Source organism: Podarcis bocagei (assembly GCF_964188305.1).
Source record: "Podarcis bocagei genome assembly, chromosome: 11".
Lineage (NCBI taxonomy): Eukaryota > Metazoa > Chordata > Lepidosauria > Squamata > Lacertidae > Podarcis > Podarcis bocagei.
Genome location: NC_138136.1, coordinates 8732356 through 8752548, shown reverse-complemented (window position 1 = coordinate 8752548; position 20193 = coordinate 8732356). Strand labels below are relative to the sequence as shown.

Here is a 20193-nt window from a genome sequence, read left to right as displayed (position 1 = left end):
TTAAAGGCGTTAAAACCTCTAGAGCTGCTTTCTGAAGGGCTTAAGTGTACTCAAAACTGACTGGGGCCTTTTAATGCCCAACATCATACAGCTAACTCAGGCTGAAGCTGCCTCCCTCCCTCAAAGCAACTCAAAACACCCCAGGCTGCTTTCAGCTGACAGCAGCAAAGCTTCAGTACTATAGTCCCTACCAAGCAATTGCTTTGCTTTAAATAATAGTAAGAGAGGAAAAAGAAAACAATTTCATGAATTCATTGCTGCTAAGAATTTGGTTTTTCCCGTTTATTTTAAATTTGCTTTTTGCTTGTTTTGGTTTAATCATAGTACTTCTCTTTATTAGCGAATTAAGCTCATCTGTTACAGCGTGGGATAAAAAAAAAGTCACTACAGTAATTCCCTGGATAGTGTTGTGGATTCCTAAATTATTCCTATTTTGACATCGCTCCACTTTCCATGTTTCTTGTAAATTTTAATTGTAAATTATGTCACAACTCCTTCATGCACTGGGTCAGGCAAATAGTTCTATGTTTGAAGACAGCATGCTTGCTTCTTTTTTCCTGATGGTTTTGCAGAGCTTGCATCTATTTCTGCTCTCATTTTGTCTTCTTGGAAACTACACTGCCATTAGCTAAATGAAAGTCCTCTGCAGTGTTTTCTTCAAGCAAGCCGCCTGGTTCTGAAGAAGGAAATAGGTACACTACTGTAATGCTTTATGGGCTTTTATATTTAGGTTTTGGTAGCCTCAACATGAAGTTGAATTATTCCAATTTGTGGTAGAAATCTTAAGATTCTTCAATTCATTTTTGTTAGAAAAGAAACAAGTGCATGAAGCAGCAGCCTAGGATTCCTAATTTACTGCGTCAACAGTCTTAAAAGACCTTACCAGTAGGGTTGGGTGATGTATTCATGCATTGTCCAACACTGGTTTGTAGACCATATCGTGAGAACAGTTTCAAAATAACCGAGCTGCCAAAGCACAGCCTTCAGTCGCAATGTTTAGCTGCTGATATATCACGATGTTGAAAACTAGATATTGCCCAGCCCTACTTACCAATCTCTGACTTCAAATTCTATCTGTGTTATTTGGCATAACTTCTGGATTGGTTTACTCAATTTCAACATGTCATAGAACCAACTCTTAATTTGCGAGACACCAAGAAATTAACTTGCGTCAGCTCATCACAGCAGTGTCTTGTGTGGCCCTTTCAAAAGTAAAGATTGTAGAGTTCAGTTTATTAGATGAATTGTATTGCCTTAAGCAATTATATAAGAATTCTTCCTCAATGTCTGATGCCTTTTCTACACTACCATGATCCAGAGTTTTACATGGTAAAGGAGGTGCAAAGGGTGCTGCTCTATCCCAGAGAGACAAAGAAGTCGCCTTATACTAAATTAGACTACTGATCCACCCAATTTGGCAAATCAGCATATAGTATAGCGTAATCTATTGTTATGTCAAAATAATAGCCAGCACAATGTGTTCTTGCCCACCAGAGAGGGTATGATATTTGGGAGAAAAAGTTTATTTTATTTAACAAATGGAAGTTGGCATATCTATGTAATCCAGGAGGAATTATTAACTCAGTGTAGGAACTGTAGCCCTTGGGCAACATCCCTGTTGTTTGACAGTGAAACAAGCTAAATCCATAGAGGATGACGCCAACAATGGTGCTGCACTTAAGGCAATGCTTTTTCACTAGGTTAACAGGCTGCGCTGAGAGAGATGCTCGGCAATATAATTTATAATTTAACAAATCAAAATAAAATCACAAGGACAGAAAAAAGGCAACAGCTCCTTCATGTACAGTGGCAAATACATTTTGAGTCGCCTTACTCAGCTTTTGCATCTTTCACACTTGAACAACAAAAGAATTACTTGCTTTCTCTTTGTTATTTTCTGCAAAAAAAAACCTGTGAAATAGAGCATAACTTGCTTCATGAATGCAGCAGATCCTTTCTTGAATACATCAAAAGGTCTACATTAACTGTGACTGCAGTAACTCAGTATGGTGCCATACAAACTCCAGATTTCTCCTGAATTTGGAAGACTGAATCCAGGACTGCTGTCGGAGCATATTTCAGCTAATTAAAGTTTGGGAACTGAACTCTTTTGAGTTGGACACCACAGACAGAGAAGCTCTCTTGTGTGCGTATGTGCACTTGGTGAATGCCCCTAAGGAAGGTAAGCAGGAACAGAGTTTCTGGTTTTGTGCATTCATAAAGGTTTATTATTCTCTCCTTCTCTTATTGTAGTCATCAGTAAACCGACTGATAATTTTGAGACGAAATACAAAGGAGAAAATACAACTTTGGCACATGCATGATTTACAAAATTGTTTATTTATAAAGCTTATTGCCATTATTTTACAAGACAGGACTTCCACAACTACTGTGATTAATAAGTAACATGATTAGCTTCATTCATAGCAAAGTGATGTGACCTGCTTGTCACTATTATATTTCATGGTTAAGAGTTTTAATGGTGTGCTCACAATATTGTGGCAATAAGTTACCCATAAAAAAGACCTTGAGAAAGACAGACATCTTTGTCACTTCAGTTTTCTTCAGATTATTTTATTAGTGAAAACATCCCCCAAGGGTCCATTTTGCATCTAGTTATTTTTCCCTGTAGCTGTGCTAAAACATGATAAAAATGTCCACAAGCTCAATATTAACAATTTAGATTAGTAATTACTTGTTTGCTCCAAACCGACTTTAAATTTTGCAGCAGATTTTAATTATCAGTTTGCTAAATGCAAAAGTAGTACAAAATACCTATTTAAATAAATCTGTCTCCGGTGATTTTCTGGCCTGGTGTGCATAATACCTCATGATAAATATTACAATAAAGTGTCTTCTGGCAGATAATAAGATGGCGCCACAGACACTTACAGAAGAGAGGGGATATTGGAGTTTTTTCCTGCTTCATTGCCATTACCCTCTGGCAAAGAAAAGTATGGGGTAAAATGTTTGTCAGCTGGTTGTTTTAGCAGTCACATAAATTGTTCCTTTGATGTCCAAGGTCAATGAAATCTTAGTACCACCAGCCTTTGCTAGAAGATACATTAAAAGTCTCTGATCTTTCCTGCAAGGGAAACAGTGGTAAAACTTATTACTCTGTCACAGTGAAGGAATGCTTGTAAAAAAGTTCAGTAATGTAGGGGATGGCTTTTCTTTACTATCCTTCTTGAAAGGAGGCATCTCTCTCAATCTCATTTTCCTTGTATGCATGAAGTGGGAGAGAATCGCAACAGATGTAACGGAGTAGAAACTGGAACTTGATATCCATGTGAATGTCACATGCTCTGTCATAAGGCTGACTGTAACTTGAGAAGACATCAGGTCCAGTATTCCACAGCATAGTATAAAAAGTCACACCACAGTAGTATTCTGTGACCACCAGCACAGCTTCCTTGAAAATATATTTTAATTGGAAAGAAGAGCAACAACAAAACATTCTTCCCCTGTTCAGAAAATAGCAACTAGTAGGTTGAATGCCAGAATGAAGTAGCCAGGATGCTTCCTCATTGAAGGAGTAATCCTAACTTGACACAGCCTACACATACCTCACCCACCCACTGGCAAAGCTACTAGCTCCTTTTGCAAGAGCATGGCATGTAGTCCATGTAAGGATTTGTTTGTGATCCACATCAAAGTACTGGTCTGTTCTATCTTTGGTTTCAGACATGAAGTAAGAGTTAGGTTTTCACAGACGTCTGTGCATTTAGAAAAGAATCTTTTTTGCTTTAGGGCTCGACTCCTGTTCCTGCTGAACTGAGCCAGTATATAAAATCAGAACTGATATCAGCTCAGTAGGCACCGGAGGACGGGTCCATCGACAGCCAGGAACAGTATCTGCTGCAAGGGGACAGTTCCAATAAGAAACAGCCATTTAATATCAATATACACACTGGACTTTGCACCCATCGGGGCTGCTTTAAGAACGGCACACTCTTTTATAAAATACAATACTTTTTAGCATTAGGCTCTTCCCCAGTTATTGATTACTTCTATACTGTAGCCAAGCAAGGGTGTTTTCTCACGTGGATTCTTTGCGTTCTTGGCAGGAGGAAGGGTACAGGGTTTGCCTTTCCCACGGCTTCTTCACCTGTTACAATCTGCAAACTAGATTCCAGGCAAACATGTGCTATGATACTACTACAGCAGCAGTCAACATTTTAAGAGAGTTTTCCATCTCACCTTCTCTTCAGGTGCAGAACTTAGCCACTGTGAACAAAGAGGAAATCAGTCACTGTTCACCAATCAGCTAAGCTCTGCACCTCGCTAGAGAGGTCTTCATCTGAACATAGTTACAGTAGCAGCTGAAGTCCTTCAGTGACTTGTCTGTACATTTTTAGGAGAAGTAGATTCAGGGGTTCCAACAGTGTGGATATGAGATTGCCATACCCACATGCAGTTACAGATGCCAATGTCATGGTTATGTGGTAATCCCTGGCAATGTGATTTTAATCTTAAGTCACAAATCAGCATGCCAGGAACCCAAACAACCAAAACGAAGGAAATGTGGGTGGCTTTTCTCTTTTCCATCAAGATAACTTGAAAAAGCTAATCTTTTCACTCATTTCGTTTACATGCTAGAATATTCGTTGGCTCACCATTTGGGCTACTCAAAACAAATCATACGTATCAGCTCTATAAAACAGTATAAAAAGTTCATAAAACAGTATGAAGAGTATTCTATTGCCAACAGAGTTAAGTGTTCTTAATATAAATTGTTATTTTTTTAATAAAATTAGGGTGGTGGATTGAATGAATTGCTCACCCAGTAGAAGAATAACCCATTTTAAATTTGAATTTCTGACTCTGTTCTTAAAACATTAAGGTGAAACTGAACATGTTATCAAATCACTAAACCACATTTTGCTAGTTCCTTATAATCTACATTAACCAGAAGCCAAGCTTGAATATATGTTTGCAAGCAAAGCTCACCAGTTTATTTGGTATATCTTTGTCCCCCCACATATGAAGAACAAGATTTTCCATATTCAACTTCATAACCAGAGCAGCCCTTTATACAAAAAATAAAAATACACAAACACAATTAACACTTTTTATATCCTGGTGCATCCTTTCCTAAGCATTCATTTCTAGTGGAACAATTTTGTTACTGGTTGGTCTTTTAATACTACCTCGTTTAAAAGTTATGTGAATAATCCAAATTATTTGTGCCTTTTAAATTGTTAACCTCATTAAATGAAAACCTAGGAATACTAGCCTGGAAAGGATCCTTCTACTAAACTTTAATTATTCTGTATAACATAAACCAAATAGAAAAGGAAATATTTCAGAGTAAATTATCCACTTACGACAGTATTAAAATAGTTGCTGTTTAATGCATTGTCCAACTGTATCACAGGCTGTCAAAATGCCCACCATAGGATGGCAAAGACCAGTTCTATTTAGCATTACACAACATGCTGATCACATAAAAACTGAGGGAACGCCGATGATTTATAAATGGGTTCAGGCTGCTCCAAAAGCCATACATAAGAAATGTCCAAGCCTCACCTGGTACTGCAAAAACTGGCCAGCAAAATGATGTTCAACTTGGTATAAAGTTGTTATCTTCCCTTGGCAATCCTGCCTCAAATGAGGCATTAAAAAGGTTCATGTTAAACCAATTAATTAATTAAATACAATAAAAAGTTACCTATTTCTACCACACATATATCCAAATATTACATATATTTAGAAGAGCATAGGTAATTTTTATTTGCTGGGAGCTCCCATCAAAGATACCAGCAACTATGCAAGAATGTAAGCTGTAACACTTGCCATTCTCACATGCTCCAAACGTATGTAAAAATTGTGTGGATTCTTTTCAGCCTCAAGAGTTCTATGTTTTTAACACAGTTTGTATATGATACACTATAACAATCTTAGCCAGAGCCCCGATTTCAAAGTATCTGCTTGCTCATAGAAATACAGATACCATGGAGAAAGCTGCTTCTTTCAAAAACTTACATTGAAACATTCTTGGCCATCTTTTATGATTTTACCCTATTATTATCCTACTTTTTAACACAGCTCCCTCTCTGGATAGCTTTCTTTACTTTGAGGATTTTAAGAGATTTTAGGTTTTGATAAATAAACTTATTCATAAACTATTTTCTTCCCCTGAGAAATGAACTATCTGGGAAAGAAAAACCACCTCATCAAAACAACATCTCTGCCACTACTTTAGCGGAGGACGCATCCATTTGGTCACGGGTTGTGGCAAAACTTTTACGTGCAATTTCTTGTTGTTTTGCATCCTCATTCACCATTAACTCTCCATATAGGTAGACACCCATTGCCTGAAAGAGGAAGAAAACAATAATCCTATAATATAATCAATTCCAGTGTGGTGCTTTTCAAGGTAACAGCAGCTGTACCAAACTTACAATTTAAACATGCACAAGTTTTAATCCTAACTACTTTCAGGGTTCTTTGTAAGACTTTTTAAAAAGCATAACAGAACTGGAAACCCACAAAGTTATTTCCTACTATGGTCTACTCAAAGTAGATCCACTGTAATTTAATAGTTCTATGTTAGCCATGCCCAGTAATGTCAATTGGTCTACTCAGAATATTTTTAATATTCTATATAATATGTTATAACATTTTTTTGTAGTTGAGATTGAAAAGTCAAAATCTTTATAGCCAAGTGAGCCTCACTGGAATAAAACTTAGTCTTCTACTGAAATATTTTTACAGAACCTTTTTCACCCAGACAGTAATTCTGTACTATCCTGAAAATACAAGATCATGCCTGCTGCAACCATGGGGAATTTTAAAAATCTGGTTGATTGCAGTTGGAAGCAAGCAAGCAATTTATTATGGATACAGACTAATATCTATTTCCATTTTCTAGAACTTGCAGAGTTGGTTCTAGAAGTGGGAGGCATATAGCTAAGAAGTCACGTTTTGCAAAACTTAGGTAGCCATATTATTAACTAAAATTTCACTTTTTCTCATGCCGTTGTGCATTTAATACATATGACCATGTTATGTCATTTTTTCAAAACTTCAACAACTCTATTAGTTTCAGTCACTGGCTTTGGGCCAGAATCTAGTTAAAAGACAGAAAACAGAGGGTAAAAATAAACAATTTTTGCAATGAAGAGGTATAAGCAGTTGGATTTCTGAAGGCGCTGTTACTAGAATCAGTGCGATTTAATTTTTAAAAATGATCTGAAAAAAGATTAATGGAAAGTCAAATTAGCATGTGATTCTAGATTATTTATGATGGCAAATCCTCAAACTGTGAGCAGTTGCAACAGCATATATCCAAATTGAGTGATTAGGCAACAGAATGGTCACGGAAACTTAATAAAAACCCTAGCTCCATATGCATTTGGATGGGATCTAAACTGGTTTGAACCACTTCAAAATTAAGATCCTGGAGTTACAATAGATGGTTATATAGGCACTTCTAACTTTTGAAAAACTACAGGCGTTTTTAACGCATTGCTTATAGTTGGATGCCAAGGAAGCACTGTATAAAATCATGGACACTGTAAAAGTACAAGGGGAGAAATAGAAAAGTATTAGAATTCAAAATCATGCAGTGTCCCAGTTCACATGTAACACTAATGCAAATTGTCTTAGCGAAAATGAGCATATGTACAGCACACTTCCTCTGGTCCTGTTGCTGCTCTGCTACCTGGAGCTAAACTATGGCTTGGCTTAGTGTTACATATAAACCTAGGCTCATGATTTGCCTGTCCTACAGAAACCACAAGCTGTAGTGAAGTTTCACCACAGTCTATGATACCAGTCACTAGTGGAGGGCTGGGGAATCTGTGGTCCTCCCATTGTAGCTGGACTCCAGCAACCATCATCCCTAACCACTGATTGTATTGGTATTGGCTGATGGGGGTTGGAGCCCAACAGCTGCAAGTCCATAGATCCACCCCTGCAGTGATGAAGGAAGTATGAGACAAATTAATAGTTCATAGCTCTAACTCAATGTATCAAACAGTATGCTAGGAACAATCCAGAGTGGGGGACTAGCTTCATGATTTCCTAAAATATTGCTTCCTAGGGGCACCTGGCTAGGCACTATTGTCTTAGATGGCCTCCTGGTTGGACCTAACAAGGTGATTCTTGTGTTCTTGCTATGAAAATTGCACTAGTTTCAGTAGAATAGTTAACAGTTACTCTGCAAACTGCAATAGAACAATAGACATAAAACTTTTTGGGACATCTCTCTTACAAATACTGACTAGTATGTATTTAACATCTAGGGGAAACAGTGTTGGTTAGTGCTGTTTTGCTAGAAAAAGAGGTGTTGGAACTCACCATGAACACCTCCCTTGTTCTCTTAGAATGGAAATGGCGCCCACCTGAGAGGTGCCAGAACTGAGTTCTGGTGAGTTCCGGCTGGAAAAAAATCCCTTCTGTTGGCAAGATTCCACCAACCTACCACTTACTGCCAAATTGGAAAGTAAAACCGACACTGAGAGTTCTCATTCTGATTGACTATTCCATGAGCCATAAATCAAACATCCAAATTTAGTAGACACTGCTGGTTCTGTTACTCTAAATGTTAATGGTGGCATTTGCATTTTCCTCAGACTTCTGAAACAACCAAGTCCCCTTTCACTACTGGAAAACACATAAGACTTCAGTTTCATGCATTATCATTCCATAGATTGCACAAGTTCTTGGAGATGATTGAAATAAAAGACCGATAGTGATCTGCAGCTTTAGTGTCAGGAATTCTACTCCTCAAACAGCACACAAATGTAAATATACAGTATAAGTGTTCTGAAGTGGGAAATCTGGAAAATTTCAGAGGCTACTTCTATGAAAAGCACAATGCATTTCGACCCACCTTTCATGGAAGTACCGTATTTTTTGCTCTATAAGACTCACTTTTTCCCTCCTAAAAAGTAAGGGGAAATATGTGTGCATCTTATGGAACAAATGCAGGCTGCGCAGCTATTCCAGAAGCCAGAACAGCAAGAGGGATTGCTACTTTCACTGCGCAGCGATCCCTCTTGCTGTTCTGGCTTCTTAGATTCAGAATATATTTTTTCTTGTTTTCCTCCTCCAAAAACTAGGTGCGTCTTGTGGTCTGGTGCGTCTTATAGAGCGAAAAATACGGTAGTTGCTACACTCCAGACATTAGTTTATACATAGAAAAACAAAATCATAACAACACTATGCTTACTGGAGACATAATTATTTTTCCAATTGGCGTGACGTGAATATTGCATCTTTTAAAAAATCTGAAATACGGTTTTAATACAATTAATCTATGCTAAAATGTTGTCATGTGCCCTTATTTAAGGTCTGGACATGCAGGCAGGGGAACAAACCAAGCAACTAAAATAACTTGGATGATACTTTATCCCATGGGCTCAGGGCAATATTGTTACAAGCTAGTGGATTCTGCAGCGTTCAGGAGCCCAGCAATGTCCAACTACTATTGAACTGAGCTGCTCTGATGTTAGGGGCTGAACTCGTCTAATCCTAAGTACCTTTGGCTGGCCACTGCTGAAGTCTGAAAGAAGAAATGGGGCAGGCAAAACATCTTGGAAAACAACAGCTTAAAGAACAAGGAAGAAAGTTAGTCCAAACTGGTCCAGAGCAATGTAATGGAGATGAGAGGAGTAGAAGAGAAGGAAAACTGAAAAAAGCGGAAACAGAGGAGAATTGCAAGTGACCAAGAGTTAGGCTAAGGGATGCAGAGTTTAAGTAACCAGCCTCAGGGTCTCTAGTAGCGTTTTTAGCCCAGACCTTGCTGCCTCACCCCTTCCCCCATTCAGTAGCAACGCTGCTGTCAGAAGGCTGCTGATGTGGTCCACACAAGTTATGACAAATACAATAGGATTTATTGGTGGGACCATTTAAGGGTAATTTCCAATGAGCAGTGGGGGAGAAATCAGTTTGCCTCACATTGTTAATGTGAACTACATTTCACACCACGAAACAAAACGCGGAATTGAAATGCAGCTAACCTTTGAAATTTCCTTGCCTCCAAATTTTATGTTGTAGTTCTCCAGTCAAAAATGTATTCTTGTACAAAAATGAATCAAGGAAATTTGTTCATAAAATAAGCAGTTTCATCTATCCCTATTTCAAGATACCAACACTCACATACCTATGATACTCTGGCTTAATGCAAATGTTAGTAAATAGTACTGACCTGGTCTTCCTTGAGGAATTTCTCAACATCAACATACCCTGCTGTGTATTTATGTTTGATAACAAGCTCACACCATCGATGTCGAACCTTTAGCAAATGAGAAAGAAAAGTAAAAGATTAGCTTCAGAAACTACAACTGGTTAAATAAAGCTCATTAAAATGCAGTTTCCTATTTTTAACACCAGTTGCCATCTTCAGAACTTGGCCATCAAGCCTTTCTCCCTGACAGATCATTAATACTAACCAGACATACTAAACATAAAATGTGGCTTAATGAAAAACACTGAAATTCTAAATAACCCCTTTCCAGGATTGTTACAATATATCTATAGATAGGAACATTGGCAAATGAATTGTATTGATATAGAATAACTTACAAAATTGTTTTATACTGAAATGCCTTATTTCATTCAATTATTTATTATTTCTCAAACTGATTTTTTTAACAGGTCAGTGTTTAAAATGAGAGAAATATTGTGAAATAGTGTGATGAAAGAGCTTTCTCTGCACAGTTGGGGCTGATAAGACAGCTCAGAAGAAGAAACTGTGCCATCAGTGTTCACAGAGGGCTTCTTCTTCTTTGGCAATCACTCATAGCTGAGTACGACTGTCTTCCATAAACACGGTTTATGGAAGGTCACAGCCAGCTTATACTTGGAAGCCCAAGCTTTATATGACTGGCAAGTATGGTGAAAGGAATGGAAATGGCCTTGCTGGTCAGCATCCACCAGGGGTTTATGTATTCATAGCACTGATAAGTTGCCTTTCCAAGATGGAAACAGCCCATTATAACATTACAGAATAGAAAGAGCAATGTTTATAACATACGTAAAGGTAAAGAGACCCCTGGCCATGGCCGACTGGGGTTGTGGCGCTCATCTCGCTTTATTGGCTGAGGGAGCCGGCGTACAGCTTCTGGGTCATGTGGCCAGCATGACTAAGCCGCTTCTAGCGAACCAGAGCAGCGCACGGAAACGCCGTTTACCTTCCCGCCGGAGTGGTACCTATTTATCTACTTGCACTTTGACGTGCTTTCGAACTGCTGGGTGGGCAGGAGCAGGGACCGAGCAACGGGAGCTCACCCCTTCGCGGGGATTTGAACCGCCGACCTTCTGATCAGCAAGTCCTAGGCTCTGTTGTTTAACCCACAGCGCCACCCGCGTCTCTATAACATACATACAAACAACAAAAATAGAAGAGGCAGCACAGCCATGAAAAAAATAAAAACATGGGAGGTAAATCCATGGAGGGAGGGAGGGGGAATGGCGATAATTCCACAACATTGCTTGGGAAGGGGGTACTGTCAATGAGTCTGGGCAGTGGGCCTGGACTCTTTCACAGAAATGCCTTGAATGATGAAAACCAAGCTGGGAACTGCTGTCCTATGGTGCAATCAGGTCATTGACAATGTGTGTGAATGAAGCAACTGGACAAGTCCAATCATGTTGGTCTTTGCCACCCAACAGTTGGCTTGTGGTATGGCACCACAAGGAAGCAGTTTCCATGTTAATGCAGGTGCAAACAGTGAAGATGCCAGTATCTTTAAGCCTTTGGGAGAAAGGGGAGAGTACTGCTATTATGGCCCCTCTTCAGACATTAAACAAAAAGGGATATCCATTTCAGCCCCTAATGCTTTTAAACAGTGTTGCAGCAAAAGCATCATGGAGAAAGCAAAGCCATTATGCAATGGAATGTAAAATAAATAAATATTAAGGTGACATTCTATAGCCGAGTACACCGCCTGTGCTGATTATCTAGCATAATAACTCCTCACCAAAAGTTTCCTGCCAGAAGGTCTGATGCCAAGGCTGGTCCTGCCGTGCAAACAGGTGGCACGACAAGGGGAACAGAAGAAGGCAGGAATTGGTGTGCGAATGTTGTAGCCAGGCTAGCTCATTTAACAGAAATTGTTTGGAAGGTTAGCTGCCCATTTTATTTCATAACTAAGAGGGCTAAAAAACGCTTTCCCCCTATAATAGAAGAGTCTTTTTGAAAAAATGACAGCTCCAAGTCCAGAGTCCCTATTGGGGATACCGATAAAGGCTGCTGGGTTGATGACCCCTGATCTAAACTAATGTCTTTCTGCATGAGTGTCAGGTAACAAGATAAATGTCTGCAGATCGAACACAAGGTCAAGCACCTGATTGATCAAGTTTAGTCTTGAAAACACTTAGAGACAGATACAGACTGGAGGACAGAGATTACTCAAGATGTTTTGCTGTCTGAGGTGGAGCAGTAAATGGACTCCCATCATACCTTAAGTCAAAGTACCCAAGGGCAGCCAATTTACTTTAGAACCTATGGGAGAAAATCCCAAGCACACCCCATTTCCCTAGCAGCAAAATGCAAAGATAATAAAATTATATACATCAATTTGCATTCCTCTCATGATCCCCCAAAATACATACTGCCTATTGATAGGGCCATCCTTGCCAAGAAAATGGTGTCAACCTCTGAAATCTGAAATAACTGTTGTAATGGTTTGTGCTACAATCTGTCTGGGCTGTGCTGAAGTAATTAGCCATTTTTCTTATACAGGCTGGGCTACTGCTGTTTTACCATATCAGATACATAGAATAAATAAGCCAAGTAAATGATCAAAACTGACCACTGTGGGCTCATAATAAGGATTTATCTAAAAGGATAAGCAACTCTACAGACTGAGCAAGACTGATTAGCAAGGTCTATTACAAACAGATGATTACTGCAGCAGGATTTAGCTTTAATGTGGGGTTGGGGAACACATAAAAGAAATTGTTGCTCCTGCAAATAAGCATTTATTGTGGAATGTTGCATACAACTGCTACATCCACACATCAACACATTAAAACACAAAACATCACATTATGCCATCCCTGCAAGTGAAAACAGCATCAATATTCACCACTGACCTACAATTTATAGTGCAATCCTATGCATGTTTATTCTGAATTTAATGCAACACGCCCAAAGAATTTATGTACAGAACTGCAGCTGTAGACATGATTTCTGTGGGATTTCAGCAGCCTAAGTACAAGAATTCAGCCTTGGGTGTTAAAATTTATAGCTTTAAAATACAGGTGTATTTTTATAGTATACTCAAATGTTTGCTCCGTCATATAAAGCTGCATGCATATGGCTGGAATTATCTGCACACTTACCTGGGAGAAAACCCCACTGCATACAGTGGCTATGTTCAGACAGTTTTATCTTGGTTTGCAATCCTTGTTTGGATTACACTCACTGTGTGAGTGTAAGTGTAAAAAAGGCCTGATCAAATGAGGATGTACGAATGGAAGAAAAGGGGAGTATGAGAGGAAGCACGCAGCAAAAACAGTGCTCCTTCTTGATCCTTCAAACCATGGAAGATCATAAACATTACATCTGAATGCAGCTGCTTCCTGTCTGGAAGGAATTCTTACATGCGAGTGTTTTAGGTTTATTCAGTACATTTCATGTAGACTGAAAATGAGATAGTTGCATCCACTTCTACTTGTCCCCCTCATCTGTTCTGAAGAGAGAGGAAATCCCATTGCACATGCTTAAGTCCTTGTGCTAATGTGATGATTTTGTTGGAAACAAATCACAGTCTTTAACTGGCAGCTGCCACCCCCCCCCCCAAAAGGTTTTCTTTAAGGTGCTTTTAATGAAACAACAAAATGAAAACTTGCCTATAATTTGATCATTCCCCATTAAGGCAAGTAGCCCATCAAAAATGGGTCAACAATACACACTTAAAGGTTACTGAGTCTTTCCAAATACGCTGGGTTGGTATTTTGGAAGAAAAGTTTGGATTAAAAGTTGTATGTGCTTGTATCCCTGCTGCTCAGACCCGGACAGGCACCTGGATTTGCCCCACACTCGGAGAGAACAGATTACAGTTTTCGCACCATGGTATCAGTTTCCTTGAAGCTCTAGTAAATAAAATTTGTGCTGCACCAAACTTTTGTGAAGTTGGGTTCTTTTGCTGTAAAATTGCAACGAGAACCTAGTGAATGGGAAACTTTTTCTACACCCCTGTTGTTCCTGTTTGAAGCCATGCTTTCCCCACCTGCTGTTATTTGGGTGCCCCTGTGTGAATGTATGGCTTATAAAAGGGCTTCTTCATGGTATGATCTCAACCAATCACAGATCATGTGATGAACATGAAATGCCACAGTGCTGTGATCTAGATCTGTGACCGAATCACGGAGGGCAAACTCTGCTGCCTACAGTCCTTACATTGAAGGCGGGAAGGAAGGAATGTCCCAACCACATTCTGATTCAATTAGTCAATGTGTGATTGGATAAGGAAGCAATGGACCGGTTGCCTTGGAAATAGGTAAGCCTTCCTTTTTTCACCAAACACCCATCTCCTTTTACCTCATTTTGGGAATATGTGTGAAAACAAAAGGTAAGACATGTTTAATGGGAAGCAAAAAGTATTCACACAGCAACTCCCCATCCCTGCTCAGCCCACATGAAATAATAAAATCATTCCAACTTATATCTTTGTGCCTGCAGTTCTTGTAGAAATAGCTGTGACGTGTGTTTGACTATAACCAAATATGTGCCTCCTATGCTTCCTGTTAAAAATATAGGGCTTGGCATATGTTTTTAGCTGACATTTACTTGGATTTTTGTTTTGGCATGGACATTGTTCCCTTTCAATGAAATTTCCAGCAATGCTCAATCTGGGAGAGGCAATTATGATATAATAAAAAGACCATGTATGTCATAACTGCCCTGTTCAGGTCAGTAATCTCAGAGGAAAAATTCCTTTAAAAGACGTATGAACAAGACAAACAATTTGAAGTGTTATGCAAAACTGGTGATTATATAAAGTTTACATTCCGACCCAACTTTCTTGAATGGTATTCTGGACTAAATAATGCTACGTATGCCAGGGATATGTCATTAAGCAGCATGAGCCAGGATCTGCTTTTGACTTTGGCTTCTCTTATACACACAAGAGCTGAGCTCTTAACCAAATATCACCAAATATCAAAGGGAACTTGAATATATTTATACCCCAAGATACATATAATGCACAGAACCATTAAATGATGGACATTGTCATCCAAAACATATGGAAGCCACTAGGTTGGAGAAGACAGATAAAAGCCAAGCAAAACAGCAAGGTGGTTCCTGAAAATAGACTAATGGATTCCCCAGAGTTCCATTCTTGGTTTCCGAATTAATGAGTCTAGTCCTAACACAATTTTATATCAGTACTTATTTCTGTACAGTTATTTCATTTCATTCATTCTTTGCTTTGAATATTTACGTCCTGCCATTTTAGTACAAAGTCCTCACAAGACAGCTTGCAAAATAAACACACACAAAAATATACAGTCGTACCTTGGATCCCAAGCACCCTGGACCTCGGACGTTTTGACTCCCAAACGATCAAAATCCGGAAGTGACTGTTCCGGTTTTTGAACATTCTTTTGGAAGCCGAACGTCCGAAGGGGCTTCCACAGCTTCTGATTGGCTGCAAGAGCTTCCTGCAGCCAATCAGAAGCTGCAATTTGGTTTTTGAACATTTTGGAAGTCGAACAACTTCTGGAACGGGTTCCATTTGACCTCCAAGGTACAACTGTAAATGTAACATCATCTATAAAACAACATCCATCAGTTAGTTACAAGGCATAAAAAGCCAGCATAAAAAACAAAAAAGTTAGTTCTCTGGGTGACTATATATAGACATGACTATTGTTCCTTAGCAGCCTTGAAACGTGTCTATATATGCATTGCTATGGTGGGACTATGACTGCCACCTTGGTTCCCATGTCTCCCATCTGAAACCCTAGAGATATGCCCCATCAACAGGCACCCTTTAATACTTGTTCTGCGCTTGCAGGAAACTGATCCTTTAGTGTGGCAGCACCTACACTTTTTGGAGCTCCCTGCCTAATAACACCAAGCTGTTTTCTTTCTGGCAACTGCTTGAAATATTTTTATTTAGGCCAGCCTACCGGAAATCTCTATGTGGGACAAGAAGCTACAGTTAGAACTGGATATGGAACAACTGATTGGTTCAAAATTGGGAAAGGAGTACGACAAGGCTGTATATTGTCTCCCTGCTTATTTAACTTATATGCAGAATTCATCATGCGAAAGGCTGGGCAAATCCCAAGCCGGAATTAAGATTGCCGGAAGAAATATCAACAACCTCAGATATGCAGATGGCACAACCTTGATGGCAGAAAGTGAGGAGGATTTAAAGAACCTTTTACTGAGGGTGAAAGAGGAGAGCGCAAAATATGGTCTGAAGCTCAACATCAAAAAAAACGAAGACCATGGCCACTGGGCCCATCACCTCCTGGCAAATAGAAGGGGAAGAAATGGAGGCAGTGATAGATTTTACTTTCTTGGGCTCCATGATCACTGCAGATGGTGAGAGCAGCCACGAAATTAAAAGACGCCTGCTTCTTGGGAGAAAAGCAATGACAAACCTAGACAGCATCTTAAAAAGTAGAGACATCACCTTGCCAACAAAGGTCCGTATAGTTAAAGCTATGGTTTTCCCAGTAGTGATGTATGGAAGTGAAAGCTGGACCATCAAGAAGGCTGATCGCCGAAGAATTGATGCTTTTGAATTATGGTGCTGGAGGAGACTCTTGAGAGTCCCATGGACTGCAAGAAGATCAAACCTATCCATTCTGAAGGAAATCAGCCCTGAGTGCTCACTGGAAGGACAGATCATGAAGCTGAGGCTCCAATACTTTGGCCACCTCGTGAGAAGAGAAGACTCCCTGGAAAAGACCCTGATGTTGGGAAAGATGGAGGGCACAAGGAGAAGGGGACGACAGAGGACAAGATGGTTGGATAGTGTTCTCAAAGCTACCAGCATGAGTTTCACCAAACTGCGGGAGGCAGTGGAAGACAGAAGTGCCTGGCATGCTCTGGTCCATGGGGTCACAAAGAGTCGGACACGACTAAACAACAACAAAACCCAGACTTGAAGTTAAACATGTGTTTTATTTCTTTTTAGATACTGTTATCATTTTTTTAATATTTTAAAATACCTGTTTTTATCTATAATAAAATGTTTTATTATATATATATATTTGTAAACCACTTAGTTAAAAACAGCAGATTTACAGTGGTTTCTTCTTGGCCCAGTGGCAAAAGCACACCTTGCCATCCTCCCTGCTGTTATAACCCAACAGGTACCAAAGGCTTCTGGACTACTCAGAACCTCAAATGATATCAATAGGCAGACACCAAAACAGGGCAGAACCTATAATATGTGAAACACTCCTATCTTTCCAAGACTCCCTTTGCCTGAATGAACCTTCCCTCGTGCTCCCACATTTTGCTGCAGGATCCACTAGTTCCGTTTATCTGTTTATAGTGAAAGATAAAGGGATACAGGCCTCACAATAAGGACTGGAGTGAGAGGAGACTGATTGCAAAATACCTTCTTGAAGAAAGAACTTTCCCTTCCTGTGTCTGCTGTTCCGTCCCCCGTCATGTCACCCTCCTACTGAAGAATGAGGCACAAGACACTGACGCAACACAGAGCCTGCAGTTCTATGACCTTTAGGGTGTCCTACATTTAACACAGTATATTGAAATGAGAGCATTCAATGCAACATATTTCCTTGCCACGTACAAATAAGGAGACACATATATGCTCTTTTAGCAGCGTTCAACATACGGAGGGAGCTTTCTGAGGCACAGCTGTGCTTACTGCCCTATTCCAAACATTTATACCACACACATCATTGTGATCTCTTGGTGTCTCGGTAATTGTCGACTTTCCATAAACTATTCCCGAGAGTAGGTATAACTTTTACCATTAATATACTGAAAACTCTGCAAGGCAATAAAGCACACAAAAGCCAGACGGAATAACTCTTGCAGATGGAGGGATGGATCAGATTATTAGTGAGGAAGACTTTCACTGTTAAGCAGACTGAGTGGCTCATTAGGAAACCAGAGCATAGTCTGGAAACTACATGCACAGTTCTTTATTCCACTACCAGAGGTGGGGCACTCTCTTTGCAAAAATCTGGTCAGTTGTGGAACAAGAAAACAACACTTACATGCTGAGAATCCCCACCCTCCCTAACTGTATGATTATAGTTCTGTCTCAAAGGATAGTTCATTTTCACACAGATTAGAACACTTCTCTTATAGTTTCAGACCACTCCACAAAATAGTCCAATGTGGATAAATACTGGAAGACAGCTATTGTTTTCATGCACTGTTTGTGATTTCCCAGTGGCTGTTACTGTTCGAAATGAAGTGACCAGCTGGAAGGATCTCTGGTCTAATCCAGTATAACCCTTCTTATGTTCTCACATCCCTCAAGCAGAGGACATGATGTATTTCCAACCGTGTTTAGCCTTTTCAATTAAGGCAATGAAGTAATAGCATCCTTGGATCCTAGCATCAATTTTCAAGAGGATTATTACCACTTAAACATTTACCTTTACAAATCATGTACAGTGGTACCTCGGGTTACAGATGCTTCAGGTTACAGAACAGTTTCAGGTTAAGAACGGACCTCCAGAACAAATTAAGTTCTTAACCTGAGGTACCACCGTATTCATGAAATGTGAAGTTTCAAAATTTGAGTTTGGACTGTTAAGTCAAATTTAGATTTGGAATTGTTTCAGTTCTCTTTTAAGAGAGGATATGAAGTACGACTGTATTACATGTGGCAGACTGCGAACAAGGCTTTATTGGAAAACAGAGCAATACAATACTATGCGCACAAAGCAGGAGTGGCTAAGCCTTTTTCAGTCCGGGAACTACATTCAAGGTTAGCCAACCTTCCAAAGGCTGCGCAGTGTGTATGCATTCATGTAAGCACACATGAATGTGTGCGCTCGCCACACCATATGCCGTACACACCAATTCGCACATGGACACATACACAGGAACACAACACACAATCTCTCATTCACACACAGAGCACACTGCGTGCCTCTGGTGGGCAGGGGAGGGAGGGAGGGAAATCACATCCCTATCATTCCACCAGTCTGGGAGGAGAGACTGAAACCTCTCCACTCGCCATAGCTCCCTCCTCCTCTGTTATCATTAATCAATTATTGTTGCAAGTGGCAGCTGTTGTTGCACGTGGTCGCCTCAGCTGCTCTTCAGAATGATCTTGAGGTCATATCTTAAACAGCTGAAGCTTGTGGTGCCAGCGGTAACCAGTGCCACCTAGTGACTAAAGCAGAGAGCAATGGAGAGAGAGATCTCTCCAGCCGACATCACCAAAGGTTCCCAAGCACTGTGGTAATGCGCTCCATTAGGAAGTGGACAGCTGAAATTTTCAGGAGGGTTCTCTCCCCCCCAAAAAAAACACAGATTAACTATTAATTATAGAGGAAAGACTGGACTGACCACTACAATAAAATAAAATAAAATAAACCTGCCCCTCCTGACAAAAGGGGGCACCTTTGGGAGCTACAAAAAGGCTTCTAGGAGGCTAGATGTATTATGCAGGCTAGCTACCCCTGCAATGAAATTAAGGGGGAAATAACCCAACTTCACTTTAAAGTTCTATAGGTCTCTTCCCACCCCCACTCCCCACTAAAATTACACAACCATGCATGAACCTTTATTTACTACAGGTTCACAAAAGTAGTTTTTTATAAAGTACAGGGATGTGCTTTACTAAAAATATAAATATATTAGGTGAGAAATTCCCCTCTGAAAAACAGGAAAAACATTATTGCCCACTACAATTCAACACACATACACACTATTTGATTTTACACAGTGCCTCTTTCTGAATATCAGTGTGGGCATGTAGGCGCTGTAAGAAATAGCTGATTGCCTTTGCTTTGCTCAGGTCATTGTGCAAATCTCCTATCTAGGAGACACAGGCTGATAAAGAGTTCTGTAGATATTTCCCCAATTCACAGCACAACACAAAGCATGCTGGTATTTCACTCTGCAATCCAATATGACCTTGACTCAGTTAAGGCGGCTAAGGAACTTACAAATTGTGTGTGCATGGAAAAAAACAGGGAGGATGGGAGGCCTTGCTGTTTATAGAAGGAAAAGCAATTTTCATATAGCATCAAAAGGTAGTTGTTTTACAGAACTGTTCCCTG

The 20193-nt window shown here is 39.8% G+C and overlaps 2 protein-coding genes across 10 annotated transcripts in view; one reads left to right on the top strand and one right to left on the bottom strand.

The window, feature by feature from the left end:
* FANCC (FA complementation group C) overlaps positions 1–8682 on the top strand; it is a 72470-nt gene extending 63788 nt beyond the window's left edge. Inside the window, exons 17-18 of one of the 5 annotated variants that reach the window (XR_014013114.1) lie at positions 573–2182; positions 8580–8682. The gene's annotated coding sequence lies outside the window, so the exon portion shown is untranslated. Of the gene's footprint in view, positions 1–572; positions 2610–8579 lie in introns of those variants that run through there. The other 4 variants (XR_014013116.1, XR_014013117.1, XR_014013115.1 and 1 more) reach the window with 4 other exon arrangements.
* AOPEP (aminopeptidase O (putative)) overlaps positions 2322–20193 on the bottom strand; it is a 197547-nt gene continuing 179675 nt past the window's right edge. For 4 of the 5 annotated variants that reach the window (XM_081213656.1, XM_081213654.1, XM_081213658.1 and 1 more), the window contains 3 exons: positions 10157–10243; positions 6115–6317; positions 2322–4227 (listed from right to left, as the gene is read on the bottom strand). In XM_081213656.1, coding sequence (XP_081069782.1) covers positions 6177–6317; positions 10157–10243 — 228 coding nt within the window. In that variant the 3' untranslated portion in view covers positions 2322–4227; positions 6115–6176. The remainder of the gene's footprint in view (positions 4228–6114; positions 6318–10156; positions 10244–20193) is intronic. The other variant, XM_081213657.1, reaches the window with a different exon arrangement.